The 20,646-nt window shown below is 51.4% G+C and overlaps 1 protein-coding gene across 1 annotated transcript in view; it reads right to left on the reverse strand.

Annotated features, from left to right (window-relative positions):
- Positions 1-1,306: 1,306 nt before the first annotated feature.
- GRIK3 (glutamate ionotropic receptor kainate type subunit 3) overlaps positions 1,307-20,646 on the reverse strand; it is a 106,770-nt gene continuing 87,430 nt past the window's right edge. The window contains exons 11-16 of the mRNA XM_035562192.1: positions 17,742-17,965; positions 11,751-11,869; positions 8,885-9,102; positions 2,709-2,931; positions 2,225-2,475; positions 1,307-1,501 (exon numbers count right to left, since the gene is read on the reverse strand). Coding sequence (XP_035418085.1) covers positions 1,307-1,501; positions 2,225-2,475; positions 2,709-2,931; positions 8,885-9,102; positions 11,751-11,869; positions 17,742-17,965 — 1,230 coding nt within the window. The remainder of the gene's footprint in view (positions 1,502-2,224; positions 2,476-2,708; positions 2,932-8,884; positions 9,103-11,750; positions 11,870-17,741; positions 17,966-20,646) is intronic.

Raw genomic sequence — 20,646 nt, forward strand, 5'->3', positions numbered from 1 at the left:
CACCTTGCAGTACTCCTCGGGATGTTCTGGGTTTCCATGGGCAGGGCCGTTTCTGTTGGTTTTGTTTAGCAGATGGCCGGGGAGAAATTCATCCGCAGGGGGACGGAGCGGCGCGGCGTCACTCGAGCGGTGCGTTCGGTCAGCAGAGGGGTCTTTGGTAATTCTGACAAGATGATCCGCAGGACCAGCCTCCTGGATTGAGCAACCTGAAAATAAGAACACAGTCCGGGGAAGATTTCTTCGAAAGATGTTAGTGTGTTTGTGTAAATGGCATGGAGATGCTTCCGGTGGGGCTGTGGGTCACCGGGCAGGGCGAGTGGGTGTCAGGTTTGGCTCACACAGTGCTGTTTGTCCCAGGCCAGCCCCGGCCCTGCAGGCTGAGGCTTCTCCTCTCAGGTCTCTGGTGCCACGTGTAGCATTTAGTCCTAAACCACGTGTAGTGTCCTCTCCTGGTCTGAGCGTGAGCGCGACGGAGCCGCAGTGTCACCGTGGGCTGGCGTTGGGGCGCTTGCACTCGGAGGTGGCACAGTCCCCATGCACGCGGTCCCGTTCTTGGCCAGGACTCCGGTCACTCGAGCTTGCTCTCCCCTTCGGGGTCAGCTGTCTCAGGTCTACTGATGAGCATTTCTGTTGCCTTCTCCCTCCAGGCCCCCGCGTGGACTTCGTGCTGTGGTGACGCCAGCCAGCACGGCTGGGGGGCAAAGAGCCACCACGAGCTGCGTCGTTGTAGGGCGCAGCCTGAAGCATCGCAGAGCTTTGCAGGCGCTTTCCTCGTTCCTGGCCAGCGTGTCCTAAATGTGTTGTGTCCGTCACTTTGGGATGGGTGCTCACTCTGACCGTTGCTCACTCCACACCTGGAGGGGCAAAGTGTTTCTTTTTATTGCCATGCTAAAGAAGCCTTGCTCAGGGGCTCCTCGTTACCCACCGAGGGTCAGTTTGGCTCAATTCGTTTTTGCCTCCGTGTGTTTTCGGTATGTAAACATCAGACTCCTGGATGGTAGTGTGTTTGGACTCCATGAGGCCTGTAGGATCTAAGCTGTAAAAAAATAAGGAACGGAAAATAACAAAAATGAAACGGAAAAGCCCCAAGACCCATGTTACAGTCCATGCTTTGCAGTTGGTGCTTCTGTGCCGGTGATTGATGCAGCTGTGTTTTAAAGGCCTTGATCTTGAAATGAACCAAACCAAGCTTTTTTTTTTCGCTTTTTTTTTTTCGCTTTTTTTTTAATCCTTTCTTCCCTAGTTAAGAGTGCATTCAGCTTTGACTGACGCGATTCCTTCCCTCCCACCCCCCAGGTCCCATTCCCTAGGGAAACACGGGCGTCAATCCAGTGTTGCAGGTCATGTTGTCCTTCCCTGGCAGCCGTCGGTCGTTGAAGGTGTGCATGTTGATCACGGCGTCCGTCTTCACCATGACGGGGGGCTGGGGCTTGTGCTTGACCCGCCGCTGGCAGGTGAGCGACAGCCGGATCTCGTCGGCCATGGCGCTGCAGAAGGAGCGCTGGGGAGAAGCGGGGACAGAAAGCACCATTACTGGACAAAAAGCACCGTTACCACCCCAAAAAGCACCATTACCACCCCAGAACACGCCACTTGCCTCTGCCTGAGCAGGAGGCTGCTGAAACTAGGCTCTGCAGTGGGCAATCGCAAGGTTTGGGCTGCATTTAAGGCATCAGCTCTGCTTGGTGGGACGTTAGTGGGCCTCTAGTTGACCCTCTCTGCTTTGGGAAGAGCTGCGCCTTAGACATGCTAAACCATGCAGAAAGGCAGAGCTGGAGGTGACTGTTGGAGTGCCGGTGCTCTGGGTGGTCCCTGCTGGCTGGCTGCCGGGGTCTGGTGGGTTTCTGAGTCAGGGCTAGCGAATCCTGTGAGCTTGCTAGGGGGCAGGTTTCCTTTACCTATCCAGTCCAGTTTGCTTTGCTTTCTGGTCGTGCACGTGAATGCACTTTCCAGTTACTGTACCATGACACGCAGGGAAGAGGGAAAACCATAAAACCAGTTGTCTTTTCCACCAGCACTAACGGGCCTCTGCAGGCGGGGCGGGCAGCGAGCCTTGGGGAATGGCACTCGTGGGGTGTGGGCATGGAGAGGGGGCTCCAGGCTCTGTGCCCCCCGGGCAGGGTCAGAGTCCCTCTGCCCATCTCCCTGCCCGTCCCCGAGGTCGCTGTGCAAAACCCTCAGTGCTGGGCTAGTGGTGGTGCAGGGAAACGGAGGGGATCGGTACCTGCTCACGCTCTGCCGTTTTGCGCAGCTTGTAGATGAACTCCACCATGGCCACAAAGACTGAGAGCACCAGGCCTGCTGCCAAAACGATGAAAATCCCACCGATGTTTTGGATGCCCAGAGCGCTGGCCTCCTTGTTCTCATCCTCAGGGCAGCCGTTGCCCCGCCACCACTTCTCCTTCATCACGTGCAGCTTGTCCTCCTCCTGGAGCTGGAGGATGGCGATGGTGATCTTGTCCCGGTACGGGGAGCCTGGGGAGGGTGAATGCCATTACACACAGATGGGAAAGTCAGACAAAAACTACACCAAGTAGGGACTGCATCTGTTGGGAGGGCTGTTCAGACCTCCCTTCTGCTGGCAGACAGCGTAAGCTTTGGTATTTGGAAATGGACAGTTAGGAGTGGGTTATGTGATCCCATCTGTCATATGTCTGGTGACCAGCCCCCCTCCTGGGCTACCTACAGAACCCCCCAGTGCCCCTTACCCATGGGAGTCCCAATGCCGTAGCCTTTGGAGTCAATGAGCCCCCCGATCTGAGTCAGGTTGCAGTTCCTCTGGGTGATGTACTCGATGGTGGTCGACTCCATCAGCAGGGCGTAGTCGGCCGTGAGGGTTCGCTGGATGCCTTCCTCGTTGCTTTTAACCAGTGCCGTGGGTTTGCTGCTCATGAAGGCCCACATTTTTTCAAATGTGGAAATTTTGGATTTCTGGAAAAACAATACCCCCCATCCCCAAAATACGAATTAATAGCCTATTCACTGCAAAAAAATGGTGTTTTTACAATAAATAGATAAATTCCAGTTTGAGAACAGGCTCCCTAATGGGACTATTGCCAGTTTGCCATGTCTTAAATATCTCTTAAGTTTTCTGCCCACTATTGTGTGGCATCAAATTGCCATTAAAAGAGACAGATTCCAGCACACTTCACCTTATGCAAATAAATGCTCAGCAAAAAAGAGTCACTGCTCTGCAGACCAGGAGCTGTAGGTGTAACTGAACTATTCCTCTGCTTCAGCAAGGCCCCGCCGTGATGCCCTGCAGAACTGCTGGTGTGACAGGCTATCAGTATATCTGCTTGAATGTATTAGTTTCCTAACCAGAATTTTGTTTATCCTGTAATGTTTCTGCACAATGAGAGAAGACAGGGAACGTTTCAGAGGGCATGTTTTTCTCCCTCTCACACACTCTATTATATTTTTGTCTTTCCCCAAGCATCACAAGGAAACACGTCTCCTCTGAGATATGTGCAACTGCCAAACAAATTTAACATATCCACATAAACAGAGGCTTAGAAATATTCAAGGAGATTGTCTTACGGCTAAAAATAAACGTGGATATTCTTCCACTATCAGTAGGCATTGTGTTAGAAAAGGGGGAATGTGTTGTCTAGCTTGCTGCTCATATGAATGTTTTTTTCTCCTAGAAATGTGTTGGGTGAGAATATGGTTATTTTGTATCTTTCCATAACACTTTGCATGTAGCATTTATCTATGGCCACCTTCTGGATTGTCCCTGTGTAGGCTGTTGCTGAAGACTTCACCTGCCCTGGAAGAGGCACGTTAGCTTTCTCGCAAAGTGCCTCCTGCTGCGGTCAGTGGGAGAACGCAGCTCTGCACGGCTGGCTGGGCTCGGGAAGAGCACTTGGATAGTGAGGCTGGTGGTCATGCTGTGCTGCCTGCTCCCTTGGGTGCTGTTCTTTTTACCTACTTTCTTATTTTTCCTAGATTTATCTTTGCCTTCTTAGTTGTTAGAGGCCAGCTTAGTCAGCCAAAACACCCACAACAGCCCTTAGCAGGAGCCTGAAGCTACCGGTAAGTCTCTGCTTTGCTGTGACTGAGGCTAGCGGCTCACCTGCAGCTGCAGGAGTCGCTGTGGCAGAAGCTGCACTTTGTTCTAGCCGTTGTTTCTCCCTTTGTCAGGTCTGTGGCCTTCCATAAAGAAGCAGGACGTGGAGCCCTGGCCCATCCCAATTGCTGCTGTCACTGCTCCCCCTTGTTTTTTCAATATGATCCAAAATGTGCCAGCATAGGTTATTTTGATAAAACACTAGAAATAAGGGTAAATTAACTAACCAAAATAGTCCATCATCATGCTTGATATATTCCAAATGCTTTGCCTATCCCTCTCCTTTTCTCAGTGTGTTTAACAAACGTACTATTATGGACCCGTTTCTCGCTGGTTAAAATTCATACTTGCTATAATCCACTTGATGAACCTGCAGCTCTGGAGCAAACTGCATTCAAGAGGCAGGATAATCTCCCTCACTCGAAAATCTGGTCCAGTGCCTGTAAGGTAGATTTGTGGCATCTATCAAGCCTCAAAGAGCAGCAAGAAATGTAGCCTCCAAAAGGATTATTAAATATCTGTGCATTACGATGGGTAATTGAAATGAATAGCGTACTCGACTTGCTGATAACGACTTGTTTAACATTTATATAGTTCGGATCAGAGGCCTCTGGGTTCACTGGCTCTCCCTTTTGCTCTTTCTCTTCCTGCGTTTAATGCTCCTCGGGTGTTGACACAGGGCTCTTAAACAACATCAGTGTTCTCCCAGTTTAAAGCACAGAGCAAAATAAACTGGCAAAAAATCAATAGGCTGCATTTAGTGAAGCTAATAGGACTTGCATGAGGCATTGTAGCTCTTCAGGCAACTTAAATTACATGAGACAGGGCTCCCTGGAACAGAAAAAACACTTTTCTCGTCTTAACTCACTCCCTTTGACCTGCTCCAAGGACTTAATTGTGTTCCAGGATGCCAAGACGAGTGCTGCTTTTGCGGCTCCGGCACTGCTCAGGGTGCGTGGGCTGGGGCAGGAGCCTCCCTACAGCGAGAGCTGCTCGCGGCACCGCGGAGCCAGCGGCGAGCACACCCTGCACTAGCAATTCCCGTCCTCGTCGTGGCCTTGTGTCTCCCTGCAGCAGGCGCCACTGCTTGCCGTGGCCTCATCTTTCCCAGAGAGAAGGACGAGGTTGCTGGTGTTGGCAAGGGCATGTTGAACCCGAGGAGAAGGCGAGGCGATGCAGGCTCTCCCCATTGTCTGAAACCTGCCACCGCCTCCTCACCAGGAATTTATTTCCCATTCGTTTCTTTAACTTGGCTAACGGGAGGTAAGAGCGCTCCTTTCCCAAGTACAGATCCACCAGCTGTAATTCTCGGCGCAGGACTAGCAGGTTGATGGACCTGGCTATTTGTTAAAAGTCCAATTTAGGAGCAATTGCCAGTCATCGTGAGAGCAGTCGTCAGTCAAAAATTGCACGAGCAACCCCGGGGAGCGTGTGGTGCTCTAGCTCCCAGCTCCTTCTGCAAGCTGCAGCCACGATCCATTTTGTGCTTATCAGGGAGAAAAGTTGCTCCTTCCTCCGTTCCCTCCTCAGCTCTTCGACCGTACTTCAGAGGTGGCCGTTTATTTATGGGAACGTGGATGACGGCACCTGGGAACATATCGTTCAGATAGGCAAAACCATCTTCATTAGGCACAATAATTCATTAGCAATAAATTAATTGTCAGTAAGGAATGCACATAAATTGCGTTGATGTCGCTGGGCTTTTTTTGGACGTTTTATTTTGCAGGACCTCTGATGTTATGGCTTGTCATCTACCCAAAAAAAATCCTCTCTGGGGTTTGTTACTGGTTTGAACTGGTATTTGTGGTGCGGTGGCTAGGTGCACATTTCTTCTCGATGGAAGCAACGCATGCTGCTGTGGGCTGCGTACAAGGAGGTGAGGTGGTGGCAGGCAGCGAGCCCCTGCAGGATGCCCCGGCTTCCCTGCCCCATGGGATCCTCGCTTTGCTGCCCAGGGTGGATGAAGAAGACCCGCAGGGTGGCTCTGAGATGAATCCCCCGAGAGCAGTTCCATCGTGAGCTCCCCAGCGCTGGGAATAACGGAGATTATTGCTAATAAGCGGAGGCGGTGGCTGAAAGCTGTTAATCAGTGCCTCCGGGGTTTGCACCAGGGGGCTGTGTCTCTCTCCTGCTTGCATCTCTCTCACCGACTCATCCGAGTTTTGGCCAGGGTAAATAACGTCCGAATCTGGTCCTTGAGACAGCATCTTAATCAGCCCCTGCCTTGGCGCTGAATGAAACGTGTGTAGGAAAAGCTGAGTACCAGCCCCTCAGAATGCAGCAAATGCAACGAGCACCGAGAACGCCTCCAAACTCATTCTTTAGAGTCACAGCTCAGAAGCTGTCTTTAATAACCAATGCTTCAAGACCAGTCACCCAAATAAATTAATGGAATAGTTTAGAGGAGCCAATATAAGGCATCTTGCCAAGACATATATGCTTTTTTATCAGTGAAATTGGCAAGAAAGTAACTTTCAGGCTTACGATTTTCAATTCCAGCCTGTATGAAAAAATAAATTGATTTTCACTGACGGAAGATACTTACTCTTGAGGATTTAACATTTCTGTACAAGTGAATATATATGTACACACATCCACACACTCTCACACCCGTATGCCAAACGACACATTAAACCCAGCATTTGTTCAGAGCGAGAGAGCATCTCCTGCAAGATATGAAGGATTTCTGGCATGATTTGCCATGAAAGCTAGGTGCTGCTCCTAAATTAATTGATCTGTTTATTCCTGTAACTCAATCTGCATTGCCAGGGAAGAAATAGCTTCTCAAAAGTTCTTTTCATGAAGTCGAAGTCTGCCAGTGCAGCTAGGAAAAGGCTGGCTTCTGCTTCCTGTTTGCCGTAGGTGGTGGGGCCGCACAGGCGAGCCCGTGGGGCCGTGTTGGCACACCCGCGGACACGGACCTGGCTTGGCCCACGAGAGAACTTCTGCAGGGACACGGTGGGCTCGGCATGAGCCCTTCACCAGCCCAACACTAGGCAGCAGAACCATTCAGCATTTTGGAACCATGCTTTCCACCAGGGTTTCTCTGACCCTGAGCACGAGGGTGGTCACTGCCCTGCACCCTCCTGGACCTTCGTGCTCCTGGGGGGTGTCCCTGAGAGTGTGATGCCAGCCAAGCAGCTTCGCCAAACCCGCCGCAGGATTTCTCCCGTGATTTCACCAAGGACTCGCTGTGGGGTGGGGGGACACTCATCAGGGCCTTAAATTGCTCTCCCCTGTTTCCTGTGCGCAAAGGACAAGTGAGCATGGCAACCCACACGAGCGCTCCCACTGCGCCAGTAATTGAACGCTTGTCAGAGGGGACATCCCTGATAATTCATCTCCAAACAGCAATAATAATAAAACAGCAAAAGGAAAATACACTGCGTCAATAAACCCTGCCAAATGCCCGTTAGGAGCCCGAGGAATGATTCTGATGGATAATGATAGGAAGCAGTAAAGATGCTATGGCCTTGATGATTTAAAAAAAAGATAGAGTTTCCTTTTATTTCCATATAAAACTCTTATTGGAAAGGGTAGTTAAAGCACACCAGTAAAAGTCAGCCTTCTCCTACAGCTGCTGTGGGCTTGGACGGCAGCGTGAGGCAGCTGGCCCTGCCGCAGACAAACGTGATGCCCCTGCTCTGCTGCAGCAAGCAAGCAGCGGCCTGCTATTCCCTGCAATATTTGCATTTCCCAGATTAATTAAAGATCAAACCAAACAAACCCCTCCATGTGGCTTTACCGGGCTGTGTTGCTGCCTGTCACAATAAGCATGGAGACTTGGACAAGAGCGTGGCTCCTTAACCAAGTCATGGCCAAGAAGAGTTCCCTGAGCCCCCCGGTTCTCCCCCAGACCCCGGGGGCTGCTCAGGACCCTCTCAGCCTACACGCCATGTGCCACGGCATTGCCTTGCTTTAAACCTAAATTCCTCTTCAAGCCAGGGTGCTTATTGCTTAGGTTAATCACCCCTCAATTCTAGTCCTTTTTTCTCTCTCTTTTTGAAAAGTGTGTTTTTACAGGCCAGCTGTGGTTTCAAAGGTCTCTTTAACTTTCAGTTTCTTTCCGTTTTTCAGGCACTAGTGAAATGATGAGTGTCCTTAGCACCTTCCTCTGAAGTGTTGACTAAATTCAGAAACCTCACTTTAAACAGAAGAAATAAATGTACTTTGGTTCTGATGCATTGGTGGTGTTACCTCACATCGGAATCAGAGATTAATAAAACCTGACTACGTTAATGTGGATACCTGAAGGACAGGAAAGATAATTTCATCTGTAAAAAACACCAGGCCCTTTGCAGCATGTGTCCAGGCTGAGTTTTTGTTTGTTCTCTGCCCCTGCAGGCTGGCCGGGCAGCCTCGGGGGCTCTGTGCAGTGGTTAGTGCAGACACAAGGCAGGAATGGCAGTGGGTGGGATGGGAAAATAAGGGCGATGCTTAAGGAATGGAAGAGTTTTCTGTAGGGCTTTAATGTAAGATACACCTGTCGTGTTCTGCCTAATGTGTGCTTCATATTTGGGTGTCTGAGTGAATACTGGGTACAGTCCCCAGAGCTGTAAAATCAATGTGATTTTATAATTGTGGCCTCAATCAGCAACTGGAAGGGGGGGATTTAGCCGTGATGTGAATCCAGGCAAGCTAAGCTGACGGGTCGAGGTCTTAACAAAGATGCGAGACAGACAGAAGCAACCTGCTTGTATGGAGGAGCAGTGATGGCTTAAGAGGCTTTTTGTCTCCGGGTCTTGTTCTCGCTCCTGTTGGCTGGGCAGGGCTGTGTCTCTGCCAGGGTGGTGGAAAGCCTGTGCCGGGTCTCACCTTGAAGAAGGTCATGGTAGCTCCATCCTTCACTGCTCCGTACTCTATTTTTGTCTGCTTTGCCAAGTCGTCTGCCGAGTCGATGGGGGATTCCATCCTCTCCACCGTCAGGAAGGCGGCAAGGTTGGCCGTGTAGGACGAGATGATAATTAGGGTGAAGAACCACCATATGCCACCAATGATCCGTGTAGATAGAGCTTTGGGCATCAGCTCCGAGCCTGGGGTGGGAGAAGGAGTGGGAGGGGAGAGGAAACAAAAGCGAGAAAGGACGCGTTTTATATATACGTGCGTACATTATATACATATGTATAGACGAAGGATTAGGTTTCACTGTCAGACTGTAACAGTGATGCAATTAAAGCCAACTGTTTTCGAGGCAAATTATCCAGACATCTTGCATGCAAGGAAATCAGTGGTTTTTTTTTGTAGCATTCACAGAAAAACCCTCTCCCTTTATTGCTGACCTTGGGTACAGTGCACAATTTACAGGAAACATTCAAACTGAAGTAATTAACTAGGCAGCTTTTATGAGATTTAAATAGCAAGCCATTTATGAACTTTTATGAGTGTTTTGTCCAGCCATTTAAAAAGTGCTTTGCTTTTATATGGATTACTTTTCAAAGGACTCACTCTAGGGAGTGTGTTCAAATACACATGATTTAAAAAAAAATCAAACAGTGAGAGAAAGGAACTATCAGGGTCCAGTGCTTTGAATAGTGGTTAAAAGTAGGGAAGCTGGAGATGTTGCAGCATAAAAGGTGTATAACAGGTCTGGAATGACTTTTATTGAGCAGACATGAAGGACTAAATGGGTTGTGCTATTTTTGTAATCACCCAAGACACCTTTTAAAGCCAGAAAAGAGCTCTGGGTTTAAAACAACTGCATTCAGAGGATATATCCAACCTGGAATTTGCAACAAAGATAAGGCTTTGCAAAGCAATTTCAGGCAGTGTGGCATTAAAGCTTAGTATGGAGCACAGCTTTTCTCCCATCTGAGTGCAGCAAGGAGGCACTGGGAAGCAGAGGAGCCTTGGGTCTCAGTGCTGCTTTAGTTCTTCTCATGATTCTGCTCCTTTCCCATTCCATCTCTTGCCCTTTGATGCATTGCAAGGTGTGACATCAGTCTAGCTTTGAAATATTTTTCTTCTTAGATGCAGAATAGACTTAAAAAGAATGCAGCTCTTTTCATTTCTAAGTATCTGATAAGAGGATGATTCATCGCGCTAAACCGCCCTGCTGGGAGCTGTCACTGTCCATCAGGGCAGGAGATCTGGGAAGCCTGTGCCACGCTGCAGCCACGACAGCAGGAGGAGCGCAGAGCCCCAGCGCTGTGCACGCCGCCAAGCCAGCGCTGCGGGTCCTTTACTCCTTGGCTGTGACCGCCCAGACATGATAAATAAAAGTGTGACAAGCGTTTCTCATTTTCCACTTCTTTCCGTTCCTGGATTTTCTGCAATTAGATCACAGCAGGATTTTGCTCCTCGTTCAGCACCGCTCACAAGCTCGCCCTGTGCTGTCTTCCCCACAGATTTATGCTGCTTATTGCACCTCGCCATACTCCGTGTGCTCTGTCCCATCCATGTACACGAACGCCGTCCTATCCCTGTCCCGTTCCGGAGGTCCCTGCTGTGGTGGTGCTGTGCACCAGCAGCACAAGAAGCATTCGGTCTTGCCTGCAGTGAGGGCCAGGCAGAGCTGCCTGAAGAAGCTCCTCGTGACCTGTCTTGCATCTCTTGCGTCGTTTCCCAGTGTGCAGAATGACCAGAAGAGGATAAAATGACCAGAATGACAAAAAAGACCAAAATGACCAGAAGAGGATAAGAACAGGGACAGATCAGAGGGCAAGAAGCCCTGTCTTCTGCAAAGTGGCTTTAAAGCAGAGCCAGTCAGGACAGAGATCCTGAATTAGAGCAAATTGCTTGAATTAACAGGAGCAGAAACGCACAGAGCCTGTCGGACGTGGCTGTTTGGGGAATTCAAGCAGCCGAGGGGGGCTCAGCCAGCGTTCCTCCACGGGGCACGGAGTGCGGGTGCTGCTCTGCACACACAGCAGCAGTGCACGTGCGGACACGCCGCCTCTCCATCATCTAGCAGCGTGTTCCAGATGGCAGACTCTGGAGCTGCTCCTTCTGACACCTGCCAAAGCGTGCACACATCATTAATAGTAATTATTGTTAGTGGGGCACCTGTGTGCGGGCAGCCAGCTGCAGCTGGGTGAGCGATGAGTCTGTGCCCACCACCGTGGGGCGAGCTGTTGGGCTGGGGCTTTGACCCACAGAAAGCACAAAGAGAGGCAGGTGCCAAAAAAACATAAAATTAAATTAACAAAGGGTGAGATGCGCCAGCCCGCTCTCCCACAGAAGAAATCTGGTGGCGTTCCTGGCCCAGAAAACCTCGGATGCTTTGGATGCTTCTCCTGGGGGGCTGCAGGCAGGGCTCAGCCCTACACACATCCCTCCATTCTTCCATCCAAGCCATGAAGGCAAAGCAGCGTGGCTCCAGCGGAGGAGAAGCAGCTCCAGGTGAGCGGATAGCAGCAGACGGAGCCCTTCTGAGCTGCAGACCACCGTGAGGTTCCCTTGGTGAGCACCCCGGGGCTGCCCGCGGCAGCCACCCCCTCTCGCGCAGCTGGCCGCTGACTGTGCCTGCTCGGAGCCAGCCCCGCTCCCCTGCGCCGTGACAACGGCACGAGGCGGGCGCCGCCGGTATTCTTTTTGCAGCGGCTGCTTGGTTTTGACAGGCACAAAGATGTTTTATCTTGTTCCTGTCACAAATAAATTAAATTCTACATTCGAAAAGCCACAACAAAAGGCCGATGTCGGAGAAGCGGCAGCAGGGTGTGCGGGGAGGAGCCACCCACCATACCTTGCTGCATCAGCGCGCCCATCCCAAACCAGAAGCTGTTGAGCAGGGTGAAGTTATTCTCCACGATGTCCGACCCGGGGTTGCAGGGATGAGCGTCGTACCACTCGTATGGGCTGAACCTGCGGTGGCACAAGGAAGGAGAGAGCTCGTTAGTCAGGATGTGGCATCAGACCCTAAAGGACCAGGAGAAAAGCCGTGATACATCTGGTGCTGCTGTGCAGGGCCCGCTGACCCTTCAGTTGTGTGGCTTGTTAAAGAAAAAGGTAAATTCAGCCACGATTTTCAGAAGTGACCAGCATGGCTGGAAGCCCCATGTTCCACACTGCAGACAACAAGGAAACCCGGGGGGAGCCAGGCCCTTGAGGTGTTTCGGGTTGCTTCTCCAAAGCCTTTGGTCTCTGCTGATGCCCTGCTCAGCACCACGTCAGCCAACAGCAACCAGCGCACGCAGCGGTGTGCAGGATGTGTTGTGGGCACGCAGCCCCCAGCCCTGGCACGCAGCAGATCCAAGGTGCAGGGACCAGCAGCGTCTCTGCACCGACAGAGCAGAGGTACGGCAGTGATTCTGCAGCTGTGGCCGAGGCAAACCACATTGTTTTAGGGGCTCTCTGCTTGTGCATGTGGGCATCTGTGTGAGATTTCACTAGGCGAGAAGCAGAGCTCGCCACCAGCCTGACAAGCAGAAATCCTGCATGTCAAGGCATTGGCACAGTGGAAATCGGGGTGGGTTCACCTTGGGCTGCTGCGATGCTGACCATGGAAGAGCAGTCATTCAGCAGGGGGCATGTTTTCACGGACAGCCCTGCAGTTCTTGGGCAAAACAGAGGGAATTTTCTCTGATCATCTCTCTGCAAATCCTGCCTGGGACAGGCATGCGAGCACCGCCTCGAGTACAGCTCTCCTAGCCAAGATCCAGGGAGGATGCGCATCAGGATAGATGCTAATGTTTTTAGAGCTGTTTGTTTGCGTTTTCTTAGAGTCCCAAATTTTGCACAGATTAAATTAAAAACATAATTGGCATAATTGCTTTTGAACCAGGCATTAATTATCATCTCCGCTTCCTTCTGAAATCCCTGTAGCTTCACAACAGCCCTTTCTCCAAGCCCAACCCCCAGCTTGTATTAGGAGCCATTTCTCTGTGCAATTCTCTGCCAGGCGTGCTGCTGCTCAAGGAGATGTCTTGTCGCTTAACTTCCCAGGTGTCCTCAGGCAGGCGGTTGGAAGCATTGGGAGAACAGAACAGCTCTCAGATGCTCCTCCCAGCACAAAAGCTCCCCCAAACAAACAATTACCCCTGATCTCTGCTTTCCACACACACTCACGCTGCGGACCTTCTTGCAGAACCCAAAACGTGGAGAATGAGCATTCAGCCATCGTGGCACGGAGCTCATGTGTCCCCAGGGAGGTTTGGCTGGGCTCGGGCTGCACCCTAACAGCCTCACTCGTTTGCCATCCAGACCGCCCGCCTCCCTGTGCTTTTTAAAGTAAGAGAAAATTGGAGAGGAAAACAAAAATTAGGCTGATTTCAGACCTGGCCTTACATGTTGCGTAGTCCTTTAAACCTGCTGTAAATTTATGCCAGAGGTGTATAAAGGATGGCGCCTAAGCCCTGTCTATTGAGTAAAGGCAGAGTTCAAGAATTAGATGAAAACTTTCTCAGGCTGCCAATGAAAGAGTGTGAGATGGAAAGGGAATTGGTAAGATCAAATGAGCCTGACAAGATGACACACTGAAGAACTTCAAGGTCTCTGAGTGAGAACCTACTGGTGCTGCTCAAATTACAGAGAAATATTCAGAAAACTGCAAAGCAGCAACAGTCTTCAGTGCTTGAAAAGCTAGTGGGACCATTAAAGGAAACAGAGGGGTAATGAAGGAAGAAGTGAGCGGAGCTCGATGACCCCATGCAGCTGGAGCCATAATAAATGGGGGCTCTTCAGGATTCACCTTGGGCTGGCTTCCCTCTTCTGCAGGTGCAAACAGGGGCTGAGAAATATTTCATCAAAAACTGCGATTATTTTCTTGTCTCCTTTTGGCAGGGAAACGGGAGCATTTCAGAGAAGGTTTAGTTAAAGATGAGATCTAACACGAAACACTTCTGAGCCTAAATTGCATCCCCGGAGAAATCTGCTATGGATGACCCAGTCCTTGTTTCAGTTAAGATGAACGGTAACGCCCCGGCCCTGGTGAGCACCAGAAGGCGTTCGGCTGCGATTTGAAGGCCCTGTGAGTCCGAGACCAGCTGACAATTCACGACAGCCAGCGCACAGCCAGCGGCACGGCTGGCAGCCAGAGCCACCAGACAGACTCCCACGAAGCCACCGACGTGGGTGCTTGTGGTGCCCCGGTGGCTGGAGCAGAGGGGATAAGCAAGAAGGCTGATTAAAAGGAGAGATGGATCAAATACATCCTTTGCCTGCCTCTAAATAGTCCCTAAGTCGGTTTTAAGTGGCATTGACCTATGATTATAGCATCAGCAGAGGACTCTGGTGCCTAGTTCAGGAGACTCATGTCTCTGAATTAAGGCTTTGCTATTTTGGCTGTGGTTTTCTCCCGAGGGTTGGATTTGAGAGGCCTTGCTGGGGTCAAAGCAGATATTGTTTCAATTACTTCTGAATGCAATAAATATGCCCCGTATTTTCCCCATGAAATCTCTTGCTCTCCATCTCCGTGTGTTAAGAGATATTCCTGCAGAACCTTAATTACACCAAATACTTGATGTTCTTTAAGAGAACATGAAGACAGAAGAAATGTCAGGAGCAAAGCACGTGAAAAAGAAACTGTAACGGCAATATTTTAGAGACTCTATTTCAGCCCCAAAGCAGCCTGACGGGAAAAAAATGTTATATTACCTCGTAACTGCTGTGATGTAAGAAAGACATAAATCGTGCTGCAGAATGGCTCATTTTGTCAGTGTAAACTAGCATGAGAGATCCTGGATGAAAAACTAGGAGGAGAGAACAAGAAAAACGAAGGAAGGGAGGCACAGACAGCGAGCAGCCGAAGGGGACTCTGAGGGCCTGGGAGCGCAGCCGCCACGCGCTGGGTCGCTGCGAGCCCAGGTCCCTGTCTCTTGGCCGCTGCTCACAGCATGGAGGGACTGCCTGGGGCTGAGCAGCCCCTCTGCGATCCGCACAGCCCCTCTGGACTTCCCTGGTTGCAGAAGGTGGCTTTGAACATGCTTCCACGTGGGAGCCAGGCCCAGCATCTCCTTCAGCCTTTTCTCAGTATTTACTGCAGCAAATTTCTTGCGTAGATGGAATTAGCACATTTAACACGCTTTGAAAGTGGGGTCTGGATAATTTGGGCTGGATTTGGTCCTCAGGCGAGTAGAGAAATATAAACCCATAAAAGTAAAACTGTATGTGAGTTCTAATCCCAAGCTCCATGAGCAGTCTGATAGTTCTGGCACTGGAGCCACAGAGTTACGGCAGCAGAGTCCATCCGGCCACGTTCTGCATGGCTAGCAGAGGCACAAAGTGAAGGGATCCTATTAATCACCACAATATTTTTTCCTTTTGTAATTACCTTGGGTTCACTTTCCCAGATGAGCATCTTTCCCTGCTGAGAGCATCTGGTGCCTTCTCTCTCTGACACAAAGCAGAACCATTAAGGCCCTCGTCCTGCTGCAGCCCTGACAGCCCCAACAACGCAGGCAGCGCCGCTTAGCCAAGCTGCCCCACATTTTCTGTCCCCCTGGCTGCTTCCCCAGCTGGCCCCGCTGGTTCTGGCCAGGGTCTGCTGAGCTGAGCTGGCAGAAGCGTGGGGTGGTGATGGCAACGCCACTCTCATCCTCTCCTCAAGTCGTGTGCTCCTAACAAGCAGTGCCTTTCCTGCGCGTTACGCCGCACGCAGGCTGAATTGAGCTGCGAGGTTATCTTGGTGGCTTGCTTTGTGCTGGGCTCCCCAGGGGCACTGGGCAGCGGCAGCCTGCTCATGTCCGTGCTCAGAGGACTTCTGTTTGACCTCAGGATGGTGCCTGGAAGCCTGGTGCGTGGCTTGGTGTCATGGCCCCCTTTGGGAGAGCTGTGTTGCAAAAAGTAGGAAGGAGACACTTGGGGACCCTCTGTGCCTTCAGGAGGGATGCGTGGCCCCTCCTGCCCTGCACCTCTGCAGAGGAAGGATCAGAGACGTGGCTGCTTCGCCGTCCCAGATGGTCTGCAGAACACTAATGCTGTCTGCTAAGCAGAGTTTACTTTGACAACTGCTGTTACGTGTAATTAGGATATTACATAGTAAACTCAGGAAATCATCTCTAAATGCCTCTGAGGACCTGAGGGATGTTGGAAATTGCAGATTTGTTGTAACATGAGGGTTAATGCGTTCTGGTTGCTGCGGTTTCATGTTTAATCTTTACTTTGACTGTCTGATTGATGTCAGTGGATTAGGTAGAAGCTGGTTTCTGAAGGAGGCTCCAAGGAAAACACAGCCCACCAGCCCTTCCTCGGAGGGGCCTGCACAGAGCCACGGCGTGGGGGGCAGCAGGGATGCTGCTGAGGCACCACTGCCATGGCTGGGACTGGAAGGTACTGAGAAACGAGCGTCTAACTGCAGAGCGTGTTTGGGAAATTTCCCCAGGCACGGCGCTCGCCCAAAATATTTAAACACCCGGGAAGCTGGGCATGGCTGGGGACACGGCCAGGGAGGGCAGCAAGAGCTTTGCTTGGGTTTGGAAAGGCGGCGCTGCATATTCAGAGCAGCCCTGGACTGTGAATCGCATCAAAGACTCTGTGAAATTAATAACTCATGCAAATCGATGCAAATTCCACTGCTTTTAAATATAGAGGTTTTAAACATGCTAATTAGATGCATATTAATTTCTGTAAACAGACACTGTCAGATCGTAGCGCCGCGCTCTGCATCTGTTTGGTACAGGGGAGGGTTTGTGGGGAGCTTTGCTGCTGGGGGGAGCAGAAGCAGGAGCTGAGACCGACGCGGGGCGCGGGAGCCGCGTGCCCAGGGGGCAGTGGGGAGGCCGGGCCTCTTCTGGGGAGGCTGCCTGAGAGGTCACCTAACGGGAGCACGAGCAGGAAAACCACGTCCCGTCACCCCTCGTCGTACCAGGCAGGTGCCAACAAAACAAAAAGGCAGGTGAATTTCTAAAATCATAAACGAGGGAGCATTTTAAAATTCTTTTGTGCTCAAAGTCTGCTAACCGGTGGAACTGCCAGCCCTGACACAGCACAAGAGGCTTACGGATTTATGTTAATAAAGCAAACAACCGCAGTTAGCATGGTGGAGCAGCACAAAGGATGTAACAGACTCGAGCTGGCAAAGACAGAACCAAATCTCCCCTGTGGATAGCCAACTTTAATTTTCTCCACTGGCTTTGTATCACCTCTCCAGCCGCTCGGAGATAGAAATCCCACAGCCTGCAGCCTGCTGCCCTCTGGCAAGTCCTGTTCCTAAATCTCTTTGTTTACATTTTGAAAGAAGGGAGCTTCTGTGTGCTGAGGCCTTCAAATGGAGCCCCTCGTGTCCAGCGAGCTGCTAGCACCGAGCCCCTGTGCCGACGCAGGGCCTCCAACAGCAAGCCTTGCCGTGCCCTCGCTGAAAATGGACCGAGCAGGAGGAGAGGCATTGGTCTGAATGTGTACAGCCAGCCTCGGGGAGGTAAAAGCCGGGCCCGTTTTAGTTTAACACTTACAGAGCAACGCCACAGTTGAGCAAAAAGCCATTTGCGCTCTCTTTCTGAAGCCATGAAAAACCATAAACCGTGCTTCGGCTAACGCTCTGATTATCCCTCCATGGGAAGGGTGGCAGCGAAATGGAACAGAACAGGGGAGCCTGCGAGTGGTGAGCAAGCCCATGCTAGCAGACCAGCCTGCCTCTGGGTAATGGGCCAGAAGTAATTTCATTAATGAAACAGGTTTAATGCCGCGGCTCCCACTGTGTGGTTAGATCCCTGCGACGTGCCGGCAGCGAAACGATTCGGAGCACAGGCAAAGCGTCGCGTGGTGGCAGCTGGGTGGCGCGGCGTCGGCATCCCCTTACCTGGCTATGACAAAGAGCACGCAGCTGACCCCCAGGTAGGCGAGGAGGATGTACATCCAGATGTCAGGAGACAGGGGGTTGAGGAAGGAGAACACACTGGGGTTGGTCCCGTTGGGCTTGCGGTACAAAATACTGACCCCCAGGGTCATGAAGGGCTTGGAGAAGTCGATCGCTTTCTCCCGGACGTGGGTGATGGTGAGAGGAGCGACGGCCAGGTCAGCTTTCTGTCCGTGACATGGAGGGAGGGAGACACAAAGGGAAAAAAGAAGTCATTAGAAAGCCATTGCCATCCCTCAGAAGCCCTCCGTCTCCCCAGCTTGCCCCGCTGCGGGGTTGGTCTTGTTCCTAGCACGAGGAACCGCGCTGGGAAGAGCCGGCGTCTGCCAGGTTGCTCTGCTTCTGCTCTGAGGTAGAGGGCAGTACGGCTGCTCTGGCCTCTGCAGAGCCCCCCGCAAAGGAGGGCTGGCTGGGTTTGGGTTGTTCTGTCTGCTGAAAGGCAGTGCCTTGCCCCAAAACCCAAAGGCTCCACGCACGCCTTCTGGGGCTGGCTCCGAAGCCCCAGCAGAGGCCATACTGCAAACATGCAAAGGTTTCATCCTTGCTGCCTTCACCTGGGAGCTCTAAAACCCAGCACAGCCAGCCTGCAAGGGCTGCAGCTGTGTTTCTGTGCACCAGCGCCGTCCTTTCCTCCCTGCTCCCATTTTCCCCCGTAAGCAGGGCACAGATCACCAGAGCCCAAAGCAAAAGGCCAAGGTGTGGGGGTGTGAGCGAGGCACCCTGGGCACTGAGACCAAGGGGGCCTTTGCTGCGCCGGCTGCTCGGCCCCAAAGGCTGGGCACCGCACATGGGCTGACCTCATGGCAAAAGTTGTAAGGCCCATTCTGGGGACGCCGGGCGTGCGGGAGGAGCGGTGCTGGGCGGGGAGCTTGGAGGGAGCCCCCATGGGATGCAGTTCCTCTCGCATTATCACTTATCCTAGTGATAATTTCGTAGAGATACAGCGGATTCGTTGTGACTTGCAACCTTTAAATCAATATTAGCGCTCTTGCTAGAACTTGCTTTGCTCCAACAGAAAGCAGGGGCTCACTGCAGAAGTTGGTGAAGATCTCTGGCCTGTGCTGCGCAGGAAGGCCAGGCTCATGGCCCTAAACTCTGTGCAAAAAGGCAGTGGGGTATTTTTATGTGCAGGAACCTGTCTGGGCCTTTTTTATAGGAAGACACAAGCATTTATCCGTTACGTGTGTCTGAAAGGGTCTGCTCTCCAGAGATCGGAACATTGCAGGTCCTGAGCAGAGAAGGTGCAAGGATTCTCTGAGGACAGAACTACGTCTGTTCTTCTAATACTCTTCAGTCTGAGCCCTGGTTACTTCCTTTTCCTCGTCACTTTGCAGTCATGTTCAGCTCCTGCGTCACGTCTATGTGCGTGTCCTACTCTTAACAGGGAATCTGAAGGAGATGCTGAAGAATGTGGCTACTGATTTTTCTGGAAGAAGAAGGAAATGGGCAGTTCTGAGGTCAGAACTAGCTAGCAGCTGCCCATCTGAGAGATCCTCCAAAGCCAGATTTGTCAAAATGATATAGCAAGCTAAATAACAGCCAGCAGTTTATGCTTTACCACAGAAAATGAAGAGAGAAAAGTCTGCATGGATGCTCAAGGATCAAAATGCTTTTAGTGCAGAGATAAAATTTTACTGTGTCATTTCAGCAGCTCCTGCGATTTGATCACAGCCCCATGTCCTTGGCAGTAAATGTCACACACAACCAGGATGAAGCAGGTATTAGGGAGCCCAATCTGGCGTTGTGTCCTCAGCTCTGAAAGGCATTATAGGGCTGCACTTTGATATCCTTTTTATCGATGCAGATTTTTCGGAAGGTGGCCTCTAATTACGGATTTGCTGAATGGGAGGATCGGAATCAAAACCCTCCAAGGGTGAAGCTTTCATTTCGTTGTGCTCCGCCGTCACGAAGCAGGCAGTCGGGTAGCGGGCCCTGGTGGCTTCCTTCACTCAGCCCCAGCTTTTATGCTGTTGCACGGTAAGATGAGTTTTATTAAAAATGAGGAATTACGGCAAGTGCCAGCAGCTTAAAGGCCCTTATCCAGCAAAGCCACTTAAGCACATGCTTCTGTCTTCCCGGAGCTCGCACACACTCCAAGTGTTGCGTATCTTAAGTGTGGTGCTGAATTGAGGCCAAAAAGATGAATTTTGCTAAGGCAACAACACACCAAATGCAGGCACTGCCCCAGCACCCCTCGCAGGCTTGGCTCTCCTTACTCACACCAGGCTGCAGCCTTCACACTTGGGTGGAACTGATGCGAGTTCGCCGGGCGTTCAGTGGAGGAAGAATCCTGTTCTCCGCAGAGGTGTTTGGCTTTAGCACCAACTGCTAGGTCTTATCTTCAAGTTCTGTTATCACAGGAACGTGGCCGCGGGTCAGAACAGCTCAAGCACAGTCCCTGGAGTCGTGCAGCACCCGCCGGCCGCCGGAGCGGAGCTGGGTGTGACAGCCTCTCGCAGCAGCGCCAGCAAACAGCATAAGCACCAAGATACATATTTATTCAAGAAAGTAAGCTGCCTCGGTGCTTATTTTACCAATCTGAGTTAGGTGTTTACATAAACTAATTATGTGTGTGTTGCCTGAGAGACAGGTAAATAGTGCATATTTTACTCATTTAATTGTTATTCAGCTGTCTGTCTGGCAGCACCGGCACTTGCATCCTCCAGTCTTGTTTGCTCCTGAGCATCCCCGGGCACAGCACGGCCAGCAGCACCCTTCGTGGCCCACCCTGTCCCAGAACTGCCACAGGAGGAGGTGGCGAGGGCAGGCACAGTCTGCCTGCAGCCTGCAGCTGGTGGGGAGCAGGGGTTCATCCTCAGCAAGCAGCTGAGCGTCCTGCTGGGCCCTG

Source organism: Cygnus atratus, chromosome 23, assembly GCF_013377495.2.
Source record: "Cygnus atratus isolate AKBS03 ecotype Queensland, Australia chromosome 23, CAtr_DNAZoo_HiC_assembly, whole genome shotgun sequence".
Taxonomy (NCBI): Eukaryota; Metazoa; Chordata; class Aves; order Anseriformes; family Anatidae; genus Cygnus; species Cygnus atratus.